Source organism: Ylistrum balloti, unplaced genomic scaffold, assembly GCF_031769215.1.
Source record: "Ylistrum balloti isolate Yb309-2 unplaced genomic scaffold, AGI_CSIRO_Ybal_v1 Utg369744, whole genome shotgun sequence".
NCBI lineage: Eukaryota > Metazoa > Mollusca > Bivalvia > Pectinida > Pectinidae > Ylistrum > Ylistrum balloti.
This window is the reverse complement of record NW_026781952.1, coordinates 304425-327255: the sequence shown is the minus strand read 5'-3', so window position 1 is coordinate 327255 and position 22831 is coordinate 304425. Positions and strand designations below refer to the sequence as shown.

Sequence of the window (22831 nt, the reverse complement as noted above, 5' to 3'; positions counted from 1 at the left end):
GTTGGAAAATCAGAATGATATGAACATAACTACTTCCAGCAATAAATTACTTGGTAGGACAGGGAAAGGCATCATTTCTAAATCTTGTCCTAGTTCATTTCTTGCATGTATATATTACCAAAAAAGATATTTTTTTCAAACTTTACCCAGCAGTGTTGACTTTAAACACATCATCTTGTTTAGTGAAGATTACAACATCATGATACATTTAACACTGATATTGTGTTATAATTTACTAGGAATGTTTCAGGTGACTGACAAGCTGTCAGTATTAGCCATGCGTTTGTACCTGTATCTGTAATGATGTTATCATAACTTCATTATACTTGGACAACAGTGTCCACTATAATCTCTGGCCATTGAATGGTCAGTTTGAATTGTTGGGTCAATTACTGGCAGTTTGTTATGCTAGGCTGAATATCCTTACTTGTTGTTTAGATAAATGTTATTATAGTTGTTTCGTGCCTGGCTGTAATTAGTTTGTAATTGACTGGTCAGTATTTACTTGTGTGGTGTTGACACTTCGGTGGCCAAGACTGACCACGCGGGTTTGTCCACCAAGGTACTGGAATTATGACCATTCTCCAGGATAGTTGACCTGTTCATGTGTTTTGTCTCTGACACCTGTGTGACTAAAAGTACTCCGCCATATAACAACAATCTGTAATGGTCAAATGGCCAAAACATTAGTTTGGTATTTCTCAATACAGGTCAAAGTTTATGTTGTCAATTTCTCCTGGTCAATCAGAGTGGACAATACCGGTTAGTGGCCATTTATTTGTCACCTTTGCTTTGTTCTTGATTCATACACATGTTTATTCACTAAACCTGAATTCAATATTGTGAGGTGAACCTATACACAGCCATAGATATATAGAAATTTCACCATTCTAATTCAGCAAAATTAGATAAGACTGTGAAAATGTGTACATTGATTTTGGAAAAAAATAGAGATTTAAAATCTTGAGAGACATTGAATTATGGTTAATTAGATTCATTGATACTGGTAATTGATCAAATATAGGATAATAATGAAACAATTTGTTGATATGTAGATAGTGAGATGAAACTTGTGCCAAATTTGTTGTTTATACAGCATTATGTTAATATTTCTACAATAAACTGGAAATAACTGAAGATATATCATTTCAGAAACAAACTGAAAAAAAAAAAAATTTCTTTTTAAATCAAAATTCAAGAAAGACAGTTGTCTTTTCATGTCACTAAATATGGTAATTGATAGCGAGAGAAATAAGATGTGGATGAAGGCCTGCATGCTTGATTTGTTCCGACGTTTATGGTCTGTTTATGTAAGGGATAGGGACTAATGATTGGTCGTAGCAGCATTATAATTAACCTGAAATTACGACGCTCACCTGTGAACACCTGTGCTACCTGTTCAGGTTAATTTTCCACCGCCGGTCTCCAATAGATAACAGGATTGTGAGTGTGGAAGATAATAACAGATAATGTAGAAAGTCTCAGGAGCCTCATTGAAATCCTCGTTACTGGCAACTCACTAACACAGCAAATTTATCTGTAGAATTGCTTTAGAAATATGAGGCTGTGGAATTACTAGAGAATCATATATTTCAAAATAATTAAACAAAAAATCCAAAGACAAATAATTAAAATTACAAAATAAAAAACGGGTTCTGAAGAAATCAGTGCAATAAATATTTTGCAAGATTTTTTTTCCTTCTTTTAAATGTTATCCATTTTTATTAATCATGGAAATTTCGAAATATCTGAAAAAGACAGGTTTTATTTTCATACATAAAATCCATCATGTACAATAAATGTTATATAAAGTTAAAAAAAAAAAACAAGCACATATTTGTTTCTTGATGAATAACAAACACTAAGATAAAAGATTCCTCTGGTTTTTCTTTTTTGTTTTTTTCTTGTTTAAGAAATAAGATAAATTTGTTTTAAGGTATTTTTATATATAGATTTACCCTGGGAAATTTGATTGAATGCTTTTACCAGGCATTGTCCAGAAAATGATGATGCCACTGTAATTATCCAAAGATTATTGTATTCAGTTGTGAAGAAACAATTATTGAACAAAGTGAAAACCAATTTCTTATGTACAGTAACGAGAGACAGACGACCTGGTGAAACATATGGCAGCTTCCCCAGCTTTTTGTTTGACTGTATGTTTGGGTGGACAGACTGCTTGTCCATCAGACTGGACGGGGGTCACATGACCTCTCACCTGGCCATTGTTACCTGTATCTTGTCAGCTGCTGCACCTGAGCTACAAAGGCAGCCAATCCATCAGGATGTAGAAATTGGCTGTTTTTGATGGTGTGACAGAGTGACAGCGTGATTGTTTTAAGTTGGACCACACTGTCATACTGAGGTGATACATGCATTAAGTGTTCATTTGTGATGTGTGTTCTGGTTTCTCGTGGTGATCCTGCTTTCCCGTCTGTCTGTCATAGTCCATATGTCTCATTTTTCATCATTGATCGATCTTCGAGCAGGTAGACACTCAGATTGGAACACTGACTTGCACGATTTCTCTGTCTGTCTACTAAAATCTATTTTGTCATCAAACAGTGCTGACACTCTCTCTCTCCAATGCTTCCTCTGCTAATGTACCTAACACACAGTAAAGTATGATCTGCTCTGAGCAGACAGAAACACATATAAAATATAAACACTTGTTTATCACTATATATAGACACCAGCCACCTTCAATAATTGTATAATATAAACACTTGTTTGTGTTTACCAAACTTTTACTTTTAATTAATACTATTAATCATTCCTTTTAGATTTGTAAAACAAAGTTAAGATACAGTGATACCTTTCATGTCAAGCTTACAATTCTTTTAAGGGTTTGAACCCATGTTTATTCAACAAGATCCCCGGTCATATCCAAATGGTTGTCACAGAAAACATACTAGGGACATATGTTGTGCTTGTGTATTTTACACTTTTTTGACGAATTTGTTCATTTAAACGTCAATGAGAAGCAGATTGCCAGTATTTAGACACGAATGTTGTCGGTAAATAACGGCCTTACAAGCGTCCAAACCAACATATTGAAGTGTATGTTCTGTAATGGGATGCAAGTCATGTTTACATTATCATTCAATGTGTTGAAAGATTTCTCAAAATTGGAAAAGATTAAACAAAAAATTTGTTGATAATTATGAAAAATCAAATTTAAGTATGGTTTTAGATATTGGGGAAAAACTGGTACCTGGTGTATGCTTTTGTCTACTTCATTAATTGTTTTGAGTAACTAGAAAATAAAAATGTTTGAGTTTGTCAAAAAGGGGAAAAAGTACTTGTCTGTTTTGAGGCTGAATTGTGGGAGGCAATCTGAAAACATCAGAATCAGCAATTTTTGTAATAATTTTTTTTTTGAAACCAGATATGAATTTATCAGAAAACTCTGTTTGGAAATTTGAAATTTTCACTTAATGAATTTTACAGGAAGTGGTTGTGAATCTGCTCTGATTGCTAAGGTTTAAACACAATTAATTAGACGAAGACAAGCTCAGGTTGTTCAGGAAATTGGGAAAAATTTTAAATTTTGATTACAAAGTTTCTGTAAAATTTGATTTTGATTATATGTAAATCTATGATATATTTGGTAACATTTATAATGAAGTAATAATTTTTCTATGATGAGGAATTACATGGCTTCATTGTTGATAAAGTTTATTTTAGAATGAATTTTAAAAAAGGTAATAAAAGCAAAAAAAGAATCGTAAGCTCATAATTCATTTTCTCAATGCATTTATCTTGCATTTGATCATATTACTGTTGTATAAGTTTGCCTTGATAACTATATGTTACAATATTTCCCTACTTTTCCAAAATAATATATTTAACATAAAGAGGAATTTTTGTTTTTGAAATAAATGTATTAAAATGTTTTATTTCAATCTTTTGTTAAAAGTTTAAAACTTTTGGCATTAACCGCTTTAAGAATGTGAGTAAAAACAGGAGACAGAGTGAAGTGAGAGTCGGTCAGCCATACTGAAACCCTGTAGACACCAGCACTAGAGTCCTTCTGTAAAAGTGGTGAGACCAAATATGGAAGCAAAATCGATTCATAATATTAAAATGATATTGACATCTTGAAGACACATTAGCTGACATTCCGAGAACAACAGTCTTGCGTGCTGTTACTAAGACTTAACCCGGGGCAGGAATTTGAAGGGTACACGAGTGCCCCAAATCACTGCATCAGAGAGAATCAAGTGGGCGCGATAATTAATTGGTACTGATCAGACTGGAAAACTTAATACGGATTCATCCCATGATTGGCCAATCAGAGGCCAGCTACACTTGAGCGGTATATCCATCAAGATAAAAGATGGAGGTCTGACATTAAGGTTCTTTGCTACCTGTCTCAGTGAAGAACAAATTTTTATCCTATTTCCTAATTGACAATATTAATCTGAAGATAGGGAGCTTTTGTCCAATGGCTATACTCATCTGTTAACAACCTGCGATAGGTTTCTCTGAAGGTTTTTTTTTCTGTCACAGATCTATCCAGGTAAATGAGCCCTCTTAGGTAGGAAGCTGAGGATTTACCTGTTAGTGTCACTGTGTAATCTGACATTCGTCAACAGGTACACTAGGGTAGATGGATAATTAGTCAGTCTCACAAACAGGCCAGCATGCATTAACTTGGTTATTGTCAGCTACATTTTATCGATAGTCAACATTCTAAACATAATTTTTCAAATTAAAAGTCTTGTTTCTGAATAGCATGTAAACATTGCTGACTATTTCTGAAAATCAAGACTTTATTCAATATCTTTATTGTTCCTCAATATCATACTTTTTTCTGGGTATCATGCAGATTGTAAAGGTTTTAAATAACAGACATTTCTAAATGTATTTTGTACATTGACTTTCAATGTAAATTCAATATTCCTAAATGCTACCTGCTCACTAACAACATCACATGAATAATAACATATAAATGAAGTAACAGGAATAGGTTTTATTCAAATTGCTCTTTGTGTCTGGTTCGTTGTCCGTCACTTAACAAATCTTGTAATTATAGCACACATTTTCTATAGAAACATTGGATGATCATTCTCAAATTTTCATAAGTTTCCTTTGGTTTGTAATTGTGCATGGTCAATTTTGGGACTGATGTGACAAGGAAAATGGCCAACAGGCAACCATCTTGGATTTTGATTGTACTTGTAACAGATTAAGGAGACATACTAAATGAACTTTTGTCAGATTTCAAGTGTAGGTTTCCTTAGAACCCTTGCTACCTTTAGTTAATTTTAAGATTCATAGAAAAAATCATATTGACATTTTAAAGTAAAAGAAGAATTATTATCAATTTTCACATGTAGATCTCTACCAGATTTTGCTGTGCTTACACAAAATGGCAGAAAGTTGACCATCTTAGATTTTGACCAATCAGATTTATGATTTTGTTAGTCACTTTCTCCTTAATATTGATCCCATATTTAATTCACCTGTCAATGTCAAGTTCAGGACAGATAAGAGGAAAACACAAACGAAAACTTTTAAATAACAAAGAAAATCGTAAATTTAAATAATAAATGTTTGTTGCCAAAAATAAGAACAAATGAAGGGAAAGAAGAGAAATGAAAGGAAAATATCCAACTTATATATAACAAAGAAAATACTGAAATTTAGATGAGAAATGTTCCCTGTCAAAATTCAAAACAAGTAAGAGGAGAGAAGGGAATATATCCAACTTATAGATAACAAAGAAAAATAATAGATTTAAATAATAAATGTTTGTTGCCATAAATAAGAAGAAATAAGGGAAAATAAGATGAACATAAGAAAGGAAAAGATCCAACAGGAAGCAAACTGTACTTTGTTGGGTTCTAAGACCCTGGTAACATTTCTTGTTGAGCTGGCTGTTAATACCTAAATAAAGGTGAAATGTGCAGTATTTTCTGTAGCTTTAGGCATCTTTATATCCTAAATCTACCTGGTTTATGTTCATCATTTAATTTATATGGAAACTAAAAAGGCATTATTCTGTTCCATGATACATAAATTCTAACAACATAAACAATTCTCTTTTGGCTTGAGAATGTCCAGAAATATATTATTTCTACATGAATGAGAAAAAAAATCCTGCTTTGTCTACAAGGAAAAGACAAACAATTTCCTGTAGGATTAGTAGGGAAGGGGTACAGGTGCCATGGTGGTGTTAGAGCCGATGGCTCCCTGGAGCTGAATAAACGCTGCTGCTGGTTCAGAGCGGGATGTCAGTGCCTTAAGGATGGGGAAACAAAACTGTTAATAATGGGGATTTTATCACACAAATTTGTTATGACAAACAATAAAAATTCTTAAATATTTCTATGAAAGTTAAACTCGTTCGAGTACCTAATTCCAAAAGTAAGATTTGGGATTATAGAGAATAAACATGTTTTTTTTTTTTTGTTAAAAAAAGCTTGGATTATTATTTCTTTTTTTTTCAAATATCTTTTTGTTTGTAATAAACAAAGACAAATTTTATGATTGATGTTGGAACAGAATTTAAGATAATCAGAGTTTTAACATTTTCTTTACACAGAGTAATGTATTTTATTATATGAATTAAGCCTTATAAATATATCCTAGTATGAAATAATTTGATGGACACTATTGGTAACGTCTGTAACAAAATGATATTACAGTGAGATTCTAAAGTTTAATGTCATGTTGTATTAACATCAAGTTTACATAAGAGGTGATTTTATAAGAATACATAAACAGCCCATAATAAAATATAAATTTTATTTTACACTCTATCAGCTATCAACTATAGAAATGAAATTTTATGTTGTGGTCTCCAACAAACTAACCATAATTTAATGAGACATTTTGTTTGGTATTGGTAAGCACTGTATTACGTAAAGCTGTAGATTGCTGGCAGTCTGCCTCACCAGCACCATGTGTGTAGACAGTTCGGTAAACGTTTATTGTAACACAAGACAACAATAAAATTTCTACACAATGGCGGTGTGACACCTTAAGACATTTCAGCTTGGTAAAAATCAATGTCCTGCAGTAAAAATAAAAGTAAATGGCCAGTTGATAGTCATGCTGTTGTGGCCCCTCCAGTGTCTCCAGGAAAACTTGGTGTACGTATGGTATTGTAGGAACATTCGGCCTCATCCCATACTATCAATCATACGTCCCCTCGTCCCAGCTGTTGATGGAAACAGCCTGTGTGCAAACATTTTTACGGCCTTACCTGTTAGGGGAGCACCATTATCGTACATGCACAATCCCAAACAATTTGTGTTTCAATAGAAAATTATCATGAATATGAAATATTGTATAAGAATGAAGGGACCATATGGAGCTGTGGACAATATGTTGATAAATTGACCGTGAAATGACCACTGACTCTTCGAGGTGCTACACATTGACCGATTAAAACCAACGTCGGCCTCTCTATATTTAAAAGCAATGGATTGATACCAAGGTGAAACAGCTTTTCTTTTCCACATCATTGCTGAAAACTAACAATAAAGTGGCACAGGTTTATACTTTAGATTTAGAAATTTACTATAGTGCAGTGTATTGTAGATACAGACATTTGCAGTACTGAGGTACATTGTAGGTACAGACATTGCTGTACTGTGGTGCATTGTGGGTACAAACATTTGCTGTACTGCGGTGCATCGTGGGTACAGACATTTGCAGTACTGCAGTGCATTGTGGGTACAGACATTTGCAGTACTGCGGTGCATTGTGGGTACATACATTTGCTGTACTGCAGTGCATTGTGGGTACAGACATTTGCTGTACTGTGGTGCATTGTAGATACAGACATTTGCTTTATTGCAGTGCATTGTGGGTACAGACATTTGCTGTACTGTAGTGCATTGTGGGTACAGACATTTGCTGTTCTCTTGTGCATTGTAGGTACACAAGTTACGGCAAAATTACCCTATAAAATATCTACAAGCCGGATGGCCAAGTGAGCTAAAGGGATACCACAGGGTCCGTCTTCTGTCAACTTTTCCTATAAATTGCAACTAGATATGAATGACTGAGCAGGCTCAATAGGGAAAATCTATCAATTTCTTTAAAATCTTGGTCTTTAAGAATTGCTAGGTATTTTTGTCCAAAATTGGTGTTAAGCAAATTTGGGTGAAGGGAAATAAGTTTTTTATTAATGTTGGGTCTCTGTCCCCTGGGGCCAGAGGGGCAGGGCCCCATAGGGAAAATCTATCAATTTCTTTAAAATCTATCGTGTTCTTATGGAATTGCAGGATTTTGTCTAAAATTAGTCATACGCATGCTTGGCTGAAGGGAAATCAGTTTTGTATTAATGGTGGGTCTTGTTTTTTAGGTAACAATGCTTTCCAAATATTTTCAAGGCTGATATCAGTTTTTTTATAGCTATATTTTATAACTAGGTAATGGATGGATGTATCTTACTACAGTCCTGTACATGTAATAGTGTTTATATGTAAATATTCATGGCCAGCATTATATATTCTGGTGTCTATACTCTCCAGAAAAAGTGGTTATGTCTGTGGCTTGAAATGGAAACCCTAATAAATATGTAGAGTTGAGGGGGTATATCTTTGGGGGAAGATCACACATTCGGAGACATGTTGGGGCTGTCAATCTTCCGTTGCTTTCCTCACCAGTCCTGTCATTACCTAATGGTCCAGGAGTTTTTTATCATGAAAGTAAAAACTAGAGTGTACTCCTCGCATCATAAGTCATTTCTGTGTACAATATCATCTGTTTTATTTGCTGCTTTTTTACATCTTCTTTGTAAAAAATGAGCAAATAAAATTAAAGGAAGCCCATAAAAAACAATGCCTATAAAGTGAAAGTTTGTCTCGGGAGAAGCCAAAGCTTTTACTGCTGACCATTAAAACCATTTTTACAACTCCCATGAGAAGTATGTACATGTGACAGTGGCATCAGGTTACGTTCTGAGACCCACACAAACGAGGACAGGACATAATATTCGTGTCTGTATGTACTGAAACTGGGATCATCTCCATCAGAGATGAAGGACGTCAGAATCCAAACAAATATCTCTATAATTGTAGCTATCATCGCCGTACCATTGTATGGTCATTTATAACTGAAAAGGATTATTCAAATTGATGGACTTTAACTCGGTTCATGAACTAGTGATGTGTCTTGGTGTGTGTCCCAGTCCTCCCTGATGTCTTTTTTGTTTGCCTTCTTAGGATTTACAGTCAAATCTTCAAATATCTGAAGTCAGCATTGACATGATATTATGAGGTGTGAGAGTGCTCGCCACCCGTCCGACGAGCGGCACAGCCACCTGATCACAATGGCCACCTCAGTGAGCCACCGAGTCAAGTTACATCTTTACCCATCAACATGAAAACCTATCCACTGGAAAGTTTTGATCAGACAATGGGAAGGGGAGGCGTGATAGTATGGCACGTGTTTGCCCATTAACAAGGGATGGTTCCGCCTACCAAGCCCTTCCTAGACCTCCTCTCTCGGGGAATTGTCACCGGGGATATGTACACAGATTAATGCCGAGTCTAACACCTGCAGGGAGAGAGGTGACAATCTTAACACTAATCCATCATCTGATCACACATCACTGTTTGGTTACTGCGGAAATGTCCAACACTTCATGTTCCCTCCTCTGCCGCAATTATCACTGAGGTTAAACGCCTATTAATTCAAGGAAACTCTAACTCAAAACACCCAATCATTCAATTTCTCGTTCAGGAAACACAGATCCATGGATAGCTGTTCTGAAGACATAATGTATTCATACAGAGTCGTTGAACTTAAATTGATTGTTTACAAAATGTGATTTTAAGTCCTTAAATAAAAGTAAATTTTACTTTGTAAATTACTGGTAGTATTCCCTGCTGATGTCGAGGATACTGACACGATAAACTAGCTTTTTGTTTATATCTTTTTAATGATTCATGGTATTTGAGAATTGATTTAATTTTACGCCAAATATCAAATACCTTGATAAGAATTCGGAGAAAATTAGCACAATTTTGTTCTTTATATTCATTACTTAGTTGTCACATGTATACATGCGATGTTGGTGTCTTTTATATTTTTTAGTGAGCAAAAATCAACATTTCATCCTTATTTAGAAAATATCTATTTTTATCAATCATAAATAAAAATGAGAAAGTTATTTCAGATTTAGGAAGAGCGAAATTCAATACTGCTCCTTCAATTGTAATTCCATTGAGTAAGAAAAAAAATGTTTAATTTTCTTTCCTTTTTTTTTTTTTTTACTTTAAAACTACCAAAGAGAGAATATGAGTATTGACCCAGGTTTACAATGATATGTTACATCAAAGTTAATTTCAACAAATTAATCGAAGACATACTGATATCAATTTTTCTTTATGAAAATCAATTAGTTGATACCTCCTCAAGCTGAATGAACAACGAGAAACACATTTAATAGATTATAATTGAAATGATACAACTTGTGGTGTTGTGTTAGAGACTTATAGCTCTGTTAGACCATAAAATCACAAGTCTTTGTGTAATGTTTTTTCTTGGTCTAATTGTCTGGACAGATTCAGTTTTAAAAGTATTGGGTTTTCACATGTGATATTAGTATCAACTCTAAATAAGTATTTATTTCAACAGTGAAATACAATAATTAAAAAAAACATTATTATGAATTATACTTGCTGAAAACATTCTACATGCAACAAGTGATAATTATGAGATCTACAAAAAAAATCAATTACAGACATTTAAATCAAATATTTAATTATCAAAAGAAGTTCTGTTAATGTACTCCATGGAAAGAAAAAATCAAGTTTAGAAAAATTCATCATTGAACATTCTGGTATTACAGAATGGCTAGAAATAGACATCAAAATATTGTGATTTCAATAGACTTACTGTAAGGATCTGATCACCAACACCAGTGTATCATATCTATCAACCTTGTCGCTTATAAACAACTTTTACCAAGAATCTTGTTCTCAAAGGGAACATGTTACCACTAACTTGTGTGGTGATGGTATCAATATCTGGGTTGGTGTTGTAAAATTAGCGCTACTCTTCAATGTTCCTGTTCTCTAAGGGAACATATTACCACTAACTTTTGTGGTGACGGTATCAATGTCTGGGTTGGTGTTGTAAAATTAGCCAATGTTCCTGTTCTCTAAGGGAACATGTTACCACTAACTTGTGTGGTGAACTTGTGTGGTAAAATTAGTGCTACTCTTCAATGTTCCTGTTCTCTAAGGGAACATATTACCACTAACTTTTGTGGTGACGGTATCAATGTCTGGGTTGGTGTTGTAAAATTAGCGCTACTCTTCAATGTTCCTGTTCTCTAAGGGAACATGTTACCACTAACTTGTGTGGTGACGGTATCAATGTCTGGGTTGGTGTTGTAAAATTAGCGCTACTCTTCAATGTTCCTGTTCTCTAAGGGAACATGTTACCACTAACTTTTGTGGTGACGGTATCAATGTCTGGGTTGGTGTTGTAAAATTAGCGCTACTCTTCAATGTTCCTGTTCTCTAAGGGAACATGTTACCACTAACTTGTGTGGTGACGGTATCAATGTCTGGGTTGGTGTTGTAAAATTAGCGCTACTCTTCAATGTTCCTGTTCTCTAAGGGAACATGTTACCACTAACTTTTGTGGTGACGGTATCAATGTCTGGGTTGGTGTTGTAAAATTAGCGCTACTCTTCAATGTTCCTGTTCTCTAAGGGAACATGTTACCACTAACTTTTGTGGTGACGGTATCAATGTCTGGGAACGTGTTGTTCATTGATGTTCCCTTGTTACATATTATTCAGATATGCCAATAGTTAAAAGGAGAAAACATCTATTCTTTTATCCAATTTTATTCCAGTTTATTTTCTTTGAGGGAGGAGAATCAGCAAGGGTATAAAGGGCTGTACTCCAAAGTTCTATTGTCAAGAGATGAAAAGCTATTTTTTCTAACTGATTAAACTGCAATGTGACACGTCAACCATCGGTTTATTGTTAGGGGATTGTTAGATCCAGGATATGAAATGTTTCATACCAAGACGATGGTTGTTTCATTTAGAATGTTATTGAATAAATTTTATGCTTAAAAAACTGTACGCCTGTTTATGAAATGGACGTGCATTTTTTTGTCTTTGCCCCCTGTCAAATGTGAACGAGGCAGTATGGTTGGGTGGGTTGGGAATTCTGACGACATAGAATTGATATCAGTCTGTATTTACATAATCTACAAGATTTAGGGTGTGATTGATAGGCTGTGTGGCTTTCTAGCTTATTTAATTGTCGCTTTCCATGTGTGGACATCTTAAAACCGTCTTACACAGAAAGTACCACAAATCCAATTAAGTATTATTCGCCTTTAAACACACAAGAAGTTAATTTGATGTACGTATTAGAGATACAAAACATTATGATGGTGAGGTTGCTAAAAGGCAATCCAGTGATTGTCTCCAAAACAAATTGCACAAATAAAAGCAGAAAAAAAATCAAGATGGAATAAACGTTTCCGGGACTCAAAATCATTCATGCATGACCATGTGACAGATTCTTTAGACGTAACTAAATTGTATGATTATGGACTTAGGACATGTGTAAATGTGTTTTGGTGAGAGTTTAATGAGACTATTAGCTGCCTAAATTGATATTGATGGTATAAGGGTATTGTGAGTCGTGTTTGACGACGGCCATTGTTTGTGTACTAAGACACTGCCTGTGTTAATCACCCCTCCTAGTCAAGCCAAGTTTGTTTTTGTTTGTAAATAAGATAAAAATAAATTAGAGGTGTTAAATAAATATTTATTTGACAGAGAAAGGTGATATATTTTTCCTGGTTTATCTATTTATATTAGAGCAGGTGTTTTTGGTGTTGATCCGGTTATTTGTACAGGTATTTGAGTAGGTACCTGGGTTATTTGTTTATGTTTTTGTAAGAGTTCCCCACTACACTGACGTGGTGTTAAACTTACACCTATAATTGACCCACCTCTATTTACTGTTGTCTCTCTCTTGGCCAAAATAATCATTATGGTCATTATGGTCAGTCCTTTTGTGTGGAGTGGTCAGTTTGTACAATCTTAGATTTCTATTCCTTAGACTTCTAAAAACACTATTTGATATACATTCCTAAATTTTAATGATGAATCAATAAAAAAAATGTCCTTCCTTTTGTTAAGGCGACCTACATGGAGTTAAAAGAGTCACTATGATAAACTGTCACTATGTTAAAGAGAGGTTATGATAAAGAGTCACTATGATAAAAAGTCTCTATTATAAAGAGTCACTGTGATAAAGAGTCTCTATTATTAAGAGTCACTATGATAAAGAGTCAGTATGATAAAGAGTCAGTATGATAAAGAGTCACAATGATAAAGAGTCACTATGATAAAGAGTCACTATGTCACTATGATAAAGGGTCTCTATTATAAAGAGTCACAATGATAAAGAGTCACTATGATAAAGGGTCTCTATTATAAAGAGTCAGTATGATAAAGAGTCACTATGATAAAGGGTCTCTATTATAAAGAGTCACAATGATAAAGAGTCACTATGATAAAGGGTCACTATGATAAAGGGTCTCTATTATAAAGAGTCACAATGATAAAGAGTCACTATGATAAAGGGTCAGTATGGTAAAGAGTCAGTATGATAAAGAGTCACAATGATAAGGAGTCAGTATGATAAAGGGTCAGTATGGTAAAGAGTCAGTATGATAAAGAGTCACAATGATAAGGAGTCAGTATGATAAAGGGTCAGTATGGTTAAGAGTCAGTATGATAAAGAGTCACAATGATAAGGAGTCAGTATGATAAAGAGTCACTATGATAAAGGGTCTCTATAATGAAGAATGTCTATGTTAAAGTGTTGGTATGAAGTTAAGTTTTGAGGCAGAAAATGGTTCTTCTTAGCAAAAGCACATTACATGTAAACAATATTATGATTACACATATCTCTGCTGATAGATATTATAACTATGGAAAATATATTGGTCTCTCATCTGTCTCTCATCTGTAAAATTTCTCATTCATTGATAATTCATTATTGTCTCAATATTATATAAAAAAGGGTTATCGGACCCTTCTATCAGATACTGTTTCAATCCTGATTAATGATGATCTCTGTATTTCATTTTGTTGGGATAAAGACATCTGTGTAACGCTGTCTGGCAGTAAGTTAAAATCTGATCATCATTTTCATTTAATCGTAAACTGATGATACTACTTATATCATGATAAGGAGTTTGTTGGTATCAGCAGAATATTATTGTGTGATTTCAGATTGGCAGAAGACCCAGGCACAGAAACACAGAGAAAAGTTACTGTTAGAGGAACTGGTCGCCATTGTTAACAAACGGGATGAACTTGTTCAGCATCTTGACACACAAGAAAGAGCGTAAGTTTCCCTATTATCCTCCTTATACCTCCCTCCTCACTCCTCCACATTACTGTCTTCTATCCTTATACCTCCCTCCTCACTCTTTCACCTTACTGTCGTCTGTTTCTTCCTCTCAGCCATTTTCTTTCTACCTCCTTACTTCTCTTTTTTTCCCAATACAGAATCACATTCCTGTCATCTTTTTTTCTCCTTGTCTTTTCTCTTCACCAAATCTTTATAATTTTGTCACTTTTTCTGTCACCTATTTCCTCCACTTCCTATGCAGGTCTATTTCCTATCTCTCTTTCTCTACTGTAAGTTGATATTTTGGGGTCAGGAAAATTGTTTGCTTTTTTTTGTCCAAATTTGGGACCTCGGAAATGATGTTTTTCTTTATGTCAGATTTCGGAATATAATTTATATATACATATTTTATTGATAGCCCCTTCTACAACTTGATTTATTTCAACTGCAAGTATGATTCTGTTTTAAAATTTGCAATCCCTATTGAATATTTTAATGCCTGTAGAAGGTATCACCAATTTTGTTCAATTCTGTGTTTTGACCATATCGACTGATTGGTCATAGAATTGATCAAAGTCTTGTGGACTTACACACATAGGTGATGATTGTTGTTCTTGTTTGTACATTCATATCTAAAATAAATATCATTTGTAGGAATCATTCAAGCAGAAAGTTGTACCTTAATTGAAGGATATTTAAACAAAACAACACATTTTGATAACAGAAAGTAACCACTTTGTTATAACAATGATACAGACAGTTTAACTCTGAGGAGTAAAACATTGATATTATATCTATGATACAGACTGTTTAACTCCTAGGAGTTAAACATTGATGTTATATCTATGATACAGGCTGTTTAGCTCCTAGGAGTTAAACATTGATGTCATATCTATGATACAGGCTGTTTAGCTCCTAGGAGTAAAACATTGATATTATATCTATGATACAGACTGTTTAACTCCTAGGAGTTAAATATTGATATTATATCTGTGATACAGGCTGTTTAGCTCCTAGGAGTAAAACATTGATGTCATATCTATGATACGGGCTGTTTAGCTCCTAGGAGTTAAACATTCAGTCAGAGAACATTCCATGTGAAAAATGTGCTATTAATGTTCTAAAATTGTTTTAATTAAATTGAGTTTAATTTTGGCGCTCTCAAGTCAGGTGCAAATTAAGCGAAAACTTACCCACATCCAAAATATCTCAATTTATAATAATACTAAATATGTACCTCTATCATTTATTGACTCACTAATTCATACCTTTATCATTTATTGACTCACTGATTCATACCTTTATCATTTATTGACTCGGTCATGCATAACTTTATCATTTATTGACTCGGTCATGCATAACTTTATCATTTATTTACTCGCTAATGCATACCTTTGTCATTTATTGACTCCCATCTGAGTTTCATTTCTCTTTCCTTTCTTCTTCTCTACATGTGTAAGATTCATATTTAAAAAAGTTTTTTACAAGATTAATTTTGAAGAACATTTTTTATTTTTTGTTTTGTTTAATCTTGGTATGCTCCAGTGCACTCATACCTTATCAGCCTGACAAGGTGATCTTGTTACTTCTGCCAGGGTTTCGTGATATTGTCCATTGATGCTTCCGTGCGAGTTAAGTCTCGTGCTGCCCGGCTCATTTTCATACCACAAGTTTCCTCTATGTAATTACTGCACTAAGCTCCTTTACAAATGAAATACCTGGTTCGTGTTTCAGCTATCTGTAATCTATCACCACACTAAGTGGAATCCATTTTGTATCTCAATGGAAAATGGCCATAAAAAGAACAAAACAAAATGGGAGACTTGGATCAACTGGTCGGGGGTTGGATCAACTGGTCCGGGGTTGGTCCTTGGGATGTTCACTTTTATTTTGCAAGGGAGTTACCAAATATTGCTTAAGAAAATCAAAAGTTTTTAAAAAAAAATTAACTTTTCTGAAGAATATTTCCTTTAGAAAAAAATGGGAAAATTGTTTATGTTGATGAGGAAGTGGACTCATCTTGGTCAAGTTCTTTGTCCAAATGTTTCTATAACATCCAATAGACCTTGATGTTGTGTACCAAACATCTAAGACATAGCTTTTAACATCAAACATCAAACAGATAGATGTTGTGTGCAAAACATCAAAGAGACAAAGATGATGTGTATCAAACCTCCAACAGAACTTGATGTTATGTACCAAAAATCTAACAGAAAAAAGATGTTTTGTTTTAAACCTCAAACAGACCTAGATTGTATGTACTAAACAAAGATGTTGAATAAGAAAGGTCAGAGATATGTTGAACCTGACACATAAAAGATATAAATATTGCACACCAAACATCCAACAGACCTAAACATATTCCACCAAACATCAACTCCAAATGTAAACACTTCGTTTCTGTTTAACAAAAACAAAAAAAAAACACAGAAAAAATAATGAATTTTTTTACATTGTTTTAAAGAGAAAAACCATTTAGTTAATTTGTTTTTTACATTTATCTTATCTGCTAACATGATGGGGAAAATAAATTCTTAAAAGTTTATTACTTTAACTGAAAATAAACGAACAAGATTGTATGGTTTATGATCAAACTTAAGCCTAGCTTTTCAGTAACTGTAAATTTTCTGATATTTAATCCTTTTTAAAGCTTAATACCTAATCTTCTATTGTCCTTTCAAGGGAGACTAATTAAATATGTAATCTTCTTATGCGCAGCTAGGTACCCAATAACATTGTACAGGCCTGTCATAGAGAATCAGAGACTTCTTAGATTTAACAGGCAAGTTTGAAGTCACCAGGGACTCAACTCCTGTCTTCAAGGCAGGCCTGATGACAATATAATTATGGTTAGCTGCTGTTGTAGATGACAGCTCAAAATCACGTTAATTCATAGCCAAAATCATCATCACATTAATAAAAGAAAAAAGACGTTTTCTGTATGAGAACATTTGTGTGTTTAATTGTTAATCTGACAATTTTTTTACTAGTTATCGATTAAAAGATTTGTCAATTTGATTTTAAAGCAAATTCGCATCTTCATCAAAATACATGTAATTGGGATTGTTCAAATGTAAATTGCCAATTAAAAACTTTTTTATTTTGATGCTGGACTTTTGGGTTGTATTGCACTCTTTACAAAGTACATTACATGTACTACTATGGATTCAGATGGAAGCTATAGTTTAGCATTAAGTGCAAAGTGAGAGCGGCTTGTATAAACGAGGAAAGTGCATGATTTAGTTCAGGAAGGTATCTCACAATTCTAGTCTTCATTAATTCATTTATTTATTTGTTTGTTTATTCAATACAAAGTAAACATTTGTTTTAAATATTATTGTTTACGTTACCAAAATTATTTGTTCCAGAAAGCAGTCTGGTTTAGATTTGTTTAGAACATGTAATGTTGTACGGTATTTTCTAGGTTATAAGTCGCACAGGTAAAGAGGCCACAGGGCCAATTTTTAGCAATTTTTTGGTTAATTGATTCACAAATTAGCTGTGCCGGAATATAAGCTGCACCCTATCTTACCATATGGCTACCATCATGTTGACGAAAGTTTGTTGATATAACAGACAATGGAAGGCATTTATCAAAATCGTCAGTCAATCATTTAATAACGTTTGGAAATGATTTATGCGCATATAATCATTTATTTATTGAGAGTTATTCTGATCATTCAAAATACGATTAGACAGAAAAAACCTAACTCATTTGAAAAAAATTGCAGCTTATAATGAAAAAATACACTAGATTTTTGAAGAATTTCTACTTATGAAATCCAGAATTTTCCTTACTGATGAAGTCAAGATCATATTTAATTGATTTAGAAATTATTTATGAGAAGAATATGAAATGCCTTTAAACTAAAATAAGAATGGATTCATGATGCTGTTTAGTGAGATTGATACTTTTTTCTCCTGAATTTACTGAATAAAGTAAATAAAAGTACTTCTCTGTTTGAGTAGGTAAGAACAGTTTGGATAGTGAGAGACAACAAAACATTGATCAGGCACCTGATGGTGGATATTTATTCATTGTACAGTGTGTACCTTAAAACAATGGTCACCAGTATGTACCTTAAACAATGGTCACCAGTGTGTACCTTAAAACAATGGTCACCAGTGTGTACCTTAAAACAATGGTCACCAGTGTGTACCTTAAAACAATGGTCACCAGTGTGTACCTTAAAACAATGGCCACCAGTGTGTACCTTAAAACAATGGTCACCAGTGTGTACCTTAAAACAATGGCCACCAGTATGTACCTTAAAACAAAGACCACCAGTGTGTACCTTAAAACAATGGCCACCAGTGTGTACCTTAAAACAATGGCCACCAGAGTGTACCTTTAAACAATGGTCACCAGTGTGTACCTTAAACAATGGTCACCAGTGTGTACCTTAAACAATGGTCACCAGTGTGTACCTTTAAACAATGGTCACCAGTGTGTACCTTTAAACAATGGTCACCAGTGTGTACCTTAAAACAATGGTCACCAGTGTGTACCTTAAACAATGGTCACCAGTGTGTACCTTTAAACAATGGTCACCAGTGTGTACCTTAAAACAATGGTCACCAGTGTGTACCTTAAACAATGGTCACCAGTGTGTACCTTAAAACAATGGCCACCAGAGTGTACCTTTAAACAATGGCTACCAGTGTGTACCTTAAACAATGGTCACCAGTGTGTACCTTAATACAAAGGCCACCAGTGTGTACCTTTAAACAAAGGCCACCAGTGTGTACCTTAAAACAATGGCTACCAGTGTGTACCTTAATACAAAGGCCACCAGTCTGTAACTCGACTAACAATTGCCACCAGTCTAACTCAAAGAACCACACATGTTTGTATCTCTAACACGAATGACTACTAGTATGTACCTAAAGAATAAAAGCCACAAGTCTATATCTCGGAGGAAAATGGCTGCCAATCTATATATCAGAGGAAAATGGCTGCCAATCTGTATCTCAGAGGAAAATGGCTGCCAACCTGTATCTCAGAGGAAAATGGCTGCCAATCTGTATCTCAAAAAACAATGACCCTGGTATTCATCTTGAAGACCAACAGCTACTAGTTCCTGTCTCTGAGAACAACAGCCACTAGTCCCTGTCTCTGGAAACATTTGCCACCAGTCCTTGTCTCTGAGAACATTGGCCACAGGTCCCTGTCTCTGAGAACAATGGCCACCACTGTGTATCGGTGAAAGAATTGTAATTTATGGTTTGTTCTGATATGCTTTTGATGCCACTCTGAATTTGTGCCACCTTTCTTCAGTGGCTTGGTTCTACCTGTTGTAGATAGTTGGTGCATGCCTTGCGGCTTCAATAATCTATCTATTTACACAAATTTCAGGTAATAAGTATGCTAATGGTCTTTAGATGAAGTCATCAAATTGGCCTTCTATATAAGACTGGTGTTTCCATATTTGATAATGTAAATGGCTTTCTGTTTTCCCTAGTGTCCATACATCTGAATGCGTATTGGCACAGGCGTAATGGTTCGGTGATGAAAAGATAATTTCTTCATGTTGGGCGTCCATTCAAACTCATTCATCTGAAACTCTAAGTTGATGGTTTCACCAGTTACTGAAGCAATTTTCTGCACATCTTTTCATTCTTCCATTAACTTGTCCTCTGCATCAGAGGTAAGAGTCGTCGGTCATTCAGGTGGAAGTAATAGGTCAGTTCTATACTAAAGCTAAACAGGTAATGTTGCCAGAGCTACGACTGGAAAATTGTCCTTTCTCTCGTTATTTCCACATCCTTGTATTTTGCTGGCTGTCTCAATGTTTCTTGACTTCTAAACTGGCTGGGTTGGTGTAAGGCTTCGCTTCATTACCTGTGAATGAGGATACAGAAGCAGGCAAGCATTGGTCCTATTTGTGTATGTCTGCCTCACCGAACAGTGACACTGGATCACAGCTCTGTGACATCTGGTCTTAGGCCTTATTGCCAATTTATCTCCTGCTGCTGTTGTCAAATTAGCCCAATTCTTACTTTCACTTTCCACATATTTAACACATCCATGTTATTACACAGAGTTAAATGAACCCAGCAATTAAAACATGTAACATCAAATGAATTTCTCAGCTTTTATCAAATTTTCTTCAGTATTTTCACCATCTATTCCTGATATTTAGATAATTATATTCCTACAGGTGAATATATAAACTTCAAACTAAAACAGAATTACAGTATCAAAATTCAGTGTCACTCTGTTTTGCAAGGTACTATGCCAGAAACAGCCTAAAAATCATGCAGCATTATTCACCAGTGTGATTGAATTCCATGTTTCTTCAACTGAAATTCTAACATATTTAAATTTTCAACAAAAAGAACCATCGATTCTAACAACACACACTACTCAAATATAGTCCTGGTTCTTGGTACATGCAATATTTACAAAACAGCTTTAAAATTCCACAAACGGATTGCCCTAATGCTATTACTAACACCAGGACAAGTTACTTACATGGCTAAGAAGCTGATTTGACTACGAAACATCCTCATTAAATATTCTCAATACTTGTATATAATGGCTTAACACTACCATGTCTGATATTCAGCATTGGAGCAACAACGGTGTCACTGGGGTCTACAAACATTTTGGTGTATAACCTATACCTGACACACATTATACAGGTAAAAACAAGGTATTTTCTGTACAACCAGGCGAGAATGGACAAATGAATGCAGTGAAATATTGTTTGATTTTCTTGAGACCTAATTTGTACACAAATTTAAAAAAAAATTATCCTGTTAGGAAGAAATAAATACCTTTAACCTTTTGTTAACAGGATTGAGGATGAAGAGAAGTTGGACCAGGTGGTGTCCGAGGGGAAGTTTCTACAACAAGAAAAGCAATGCTGTGTTCAGTAGGCTGGAACCACCTTGAAAGGATGTCCTTCATATTAAATGAGGAATCTGTTGGCTACCCATGTGAAATTTCCTGCAGTAAAAGGTTTGTAAATCCTGCACAAACCAGACAGGAAGCAACACTAATCAAAAGTGTGACACCATTGGAAGAAGCGGTGATCCGAAATGTGGTGTCAACACACTTAGATATGGATCACTGTTAATTCAGAATGTGGCACCAGCTACACAGGAAGTTTCAGAATGTGGCATCACCAATACAGAAAGATTCAGAATGTGGCATCACCAATACAGGAAGTTTCAGAATGTGGTATCACCTACACAGGAAGATTCAGAATGTGGCACCACCTATATAGGAAGTATTAGAATGTGGCACCACTTATACAGGAAGTTGAGCACTACCATTCTATGAAGGAGAAATGTAATTGAAGAAATATAGATTAGACAAACTTACTGGGAAAAAAAAGAAGTGCAGCAGAAAGAGTGGTGTCTGAATAGATTAGGGAGACATTTATCATGTCATAGGGACATTGGTTGGATGTGTTAAGTGTATATCACCAACAGGATGTATATTTGTGTATAAGTTACAGGAAGACCACACAATATCTTAATGAGAATTTCTTATTATAACGTCAAGTTTTCATGTAGATGGATGTTTATCCTAAGAATAGTTACAAGAAATTATTTAATGATACCAGTTAAATATTTTTTTAAAAAAATCAATTTTGTCAGGATTAAAAGATAACATCGGCCATTATTTGTTCAAGTGGGGTTTATATAGAGCTGTTATAAGTGTATGTAAAACAGGTGATGTACTTTTTGTGTGATTTAAGAAGATGAACCATTGAAAGATTTGCACCATCACAAGGAAAAATGCTGATACATTGTCCTTTTGTTCCATTATTATTGCTTCAGATTTCTGAAAAGTCCAAAATATCTCGTATAGAAATCATCATTTGATCAAAGGAGAAAACAGTAAAAACTGCTGGAATAGAAAGAAGTTTGCAGTTGTAATGTGACATAAAAGTACCACATCTTTTGTATTGAATGTTGTGATCCCCAAACCATCAGTTACCAACAGTTGTCTGCCCCTGGATTATCTCCCTTGATTATAATTCCTAGATAATGGTGTATCTTTCTGTGTTGTAAATAAGGAAATTTTATTACATTATATGAAAAATTATTTGAAAATCATTTTTTTAAGATAAGTGTCCAACTGGGCATTGCATATAAAATACATTGTAAGAAAAGATTTAGAGAAGAAATAAAACCATGTATTGAAATGTATCTTCAGGTATTTCAGTTTGGGAGAAAAATGAAATTTCAAAATCACTCAAAGATCAGATGCGATTGTCAAAAGATTTTCAACTATTAATAACGGCCAATGACGTGTTTATTACTGGTTAATTACTTTGGTGAGGTTACTATTAATCTGGGTAAAAACTTAGCATCATAACTTGCATTTCCTCTTTGTCTTCTCTACTTTACAATTCTGTCATGTCAGTGTCAAATCTTATGATTGTGTTGGCTAAAAATAGAGGAAGTTTATGACCAGTAAAAATAATAATATATTAAATGGCTTCTTGTCCTTTCTC

The 22831-nt window shown here is 34.4% G+C and overlaps 1 protein-coding gene across 1 annotated transcript in view; it reads left to right on the top strand.

The window, feature by feature from the left end:
- The window catches only part of LOC132543218 (EH domain-binding protein 1-like), a 68646-nt gene extending 47404 nt beyond the window's left edge, over positions 1–21242 (top strand). The window contains exons 22-23 of the mRNA XM_060206699.1: positions 14240–14354; positions 21161–21242. Coding sequence (XP_060062682.1) covers positions 14240–14354; positions 21161–21242 — 197 coding nt within the window. The remainder of the gene's footprint in view (positions 1–14239; positions 14355–21160) is intronic.
- The last annotated feature ends 1589 nt before the right edge of the window (positions 21243–22831 follow it).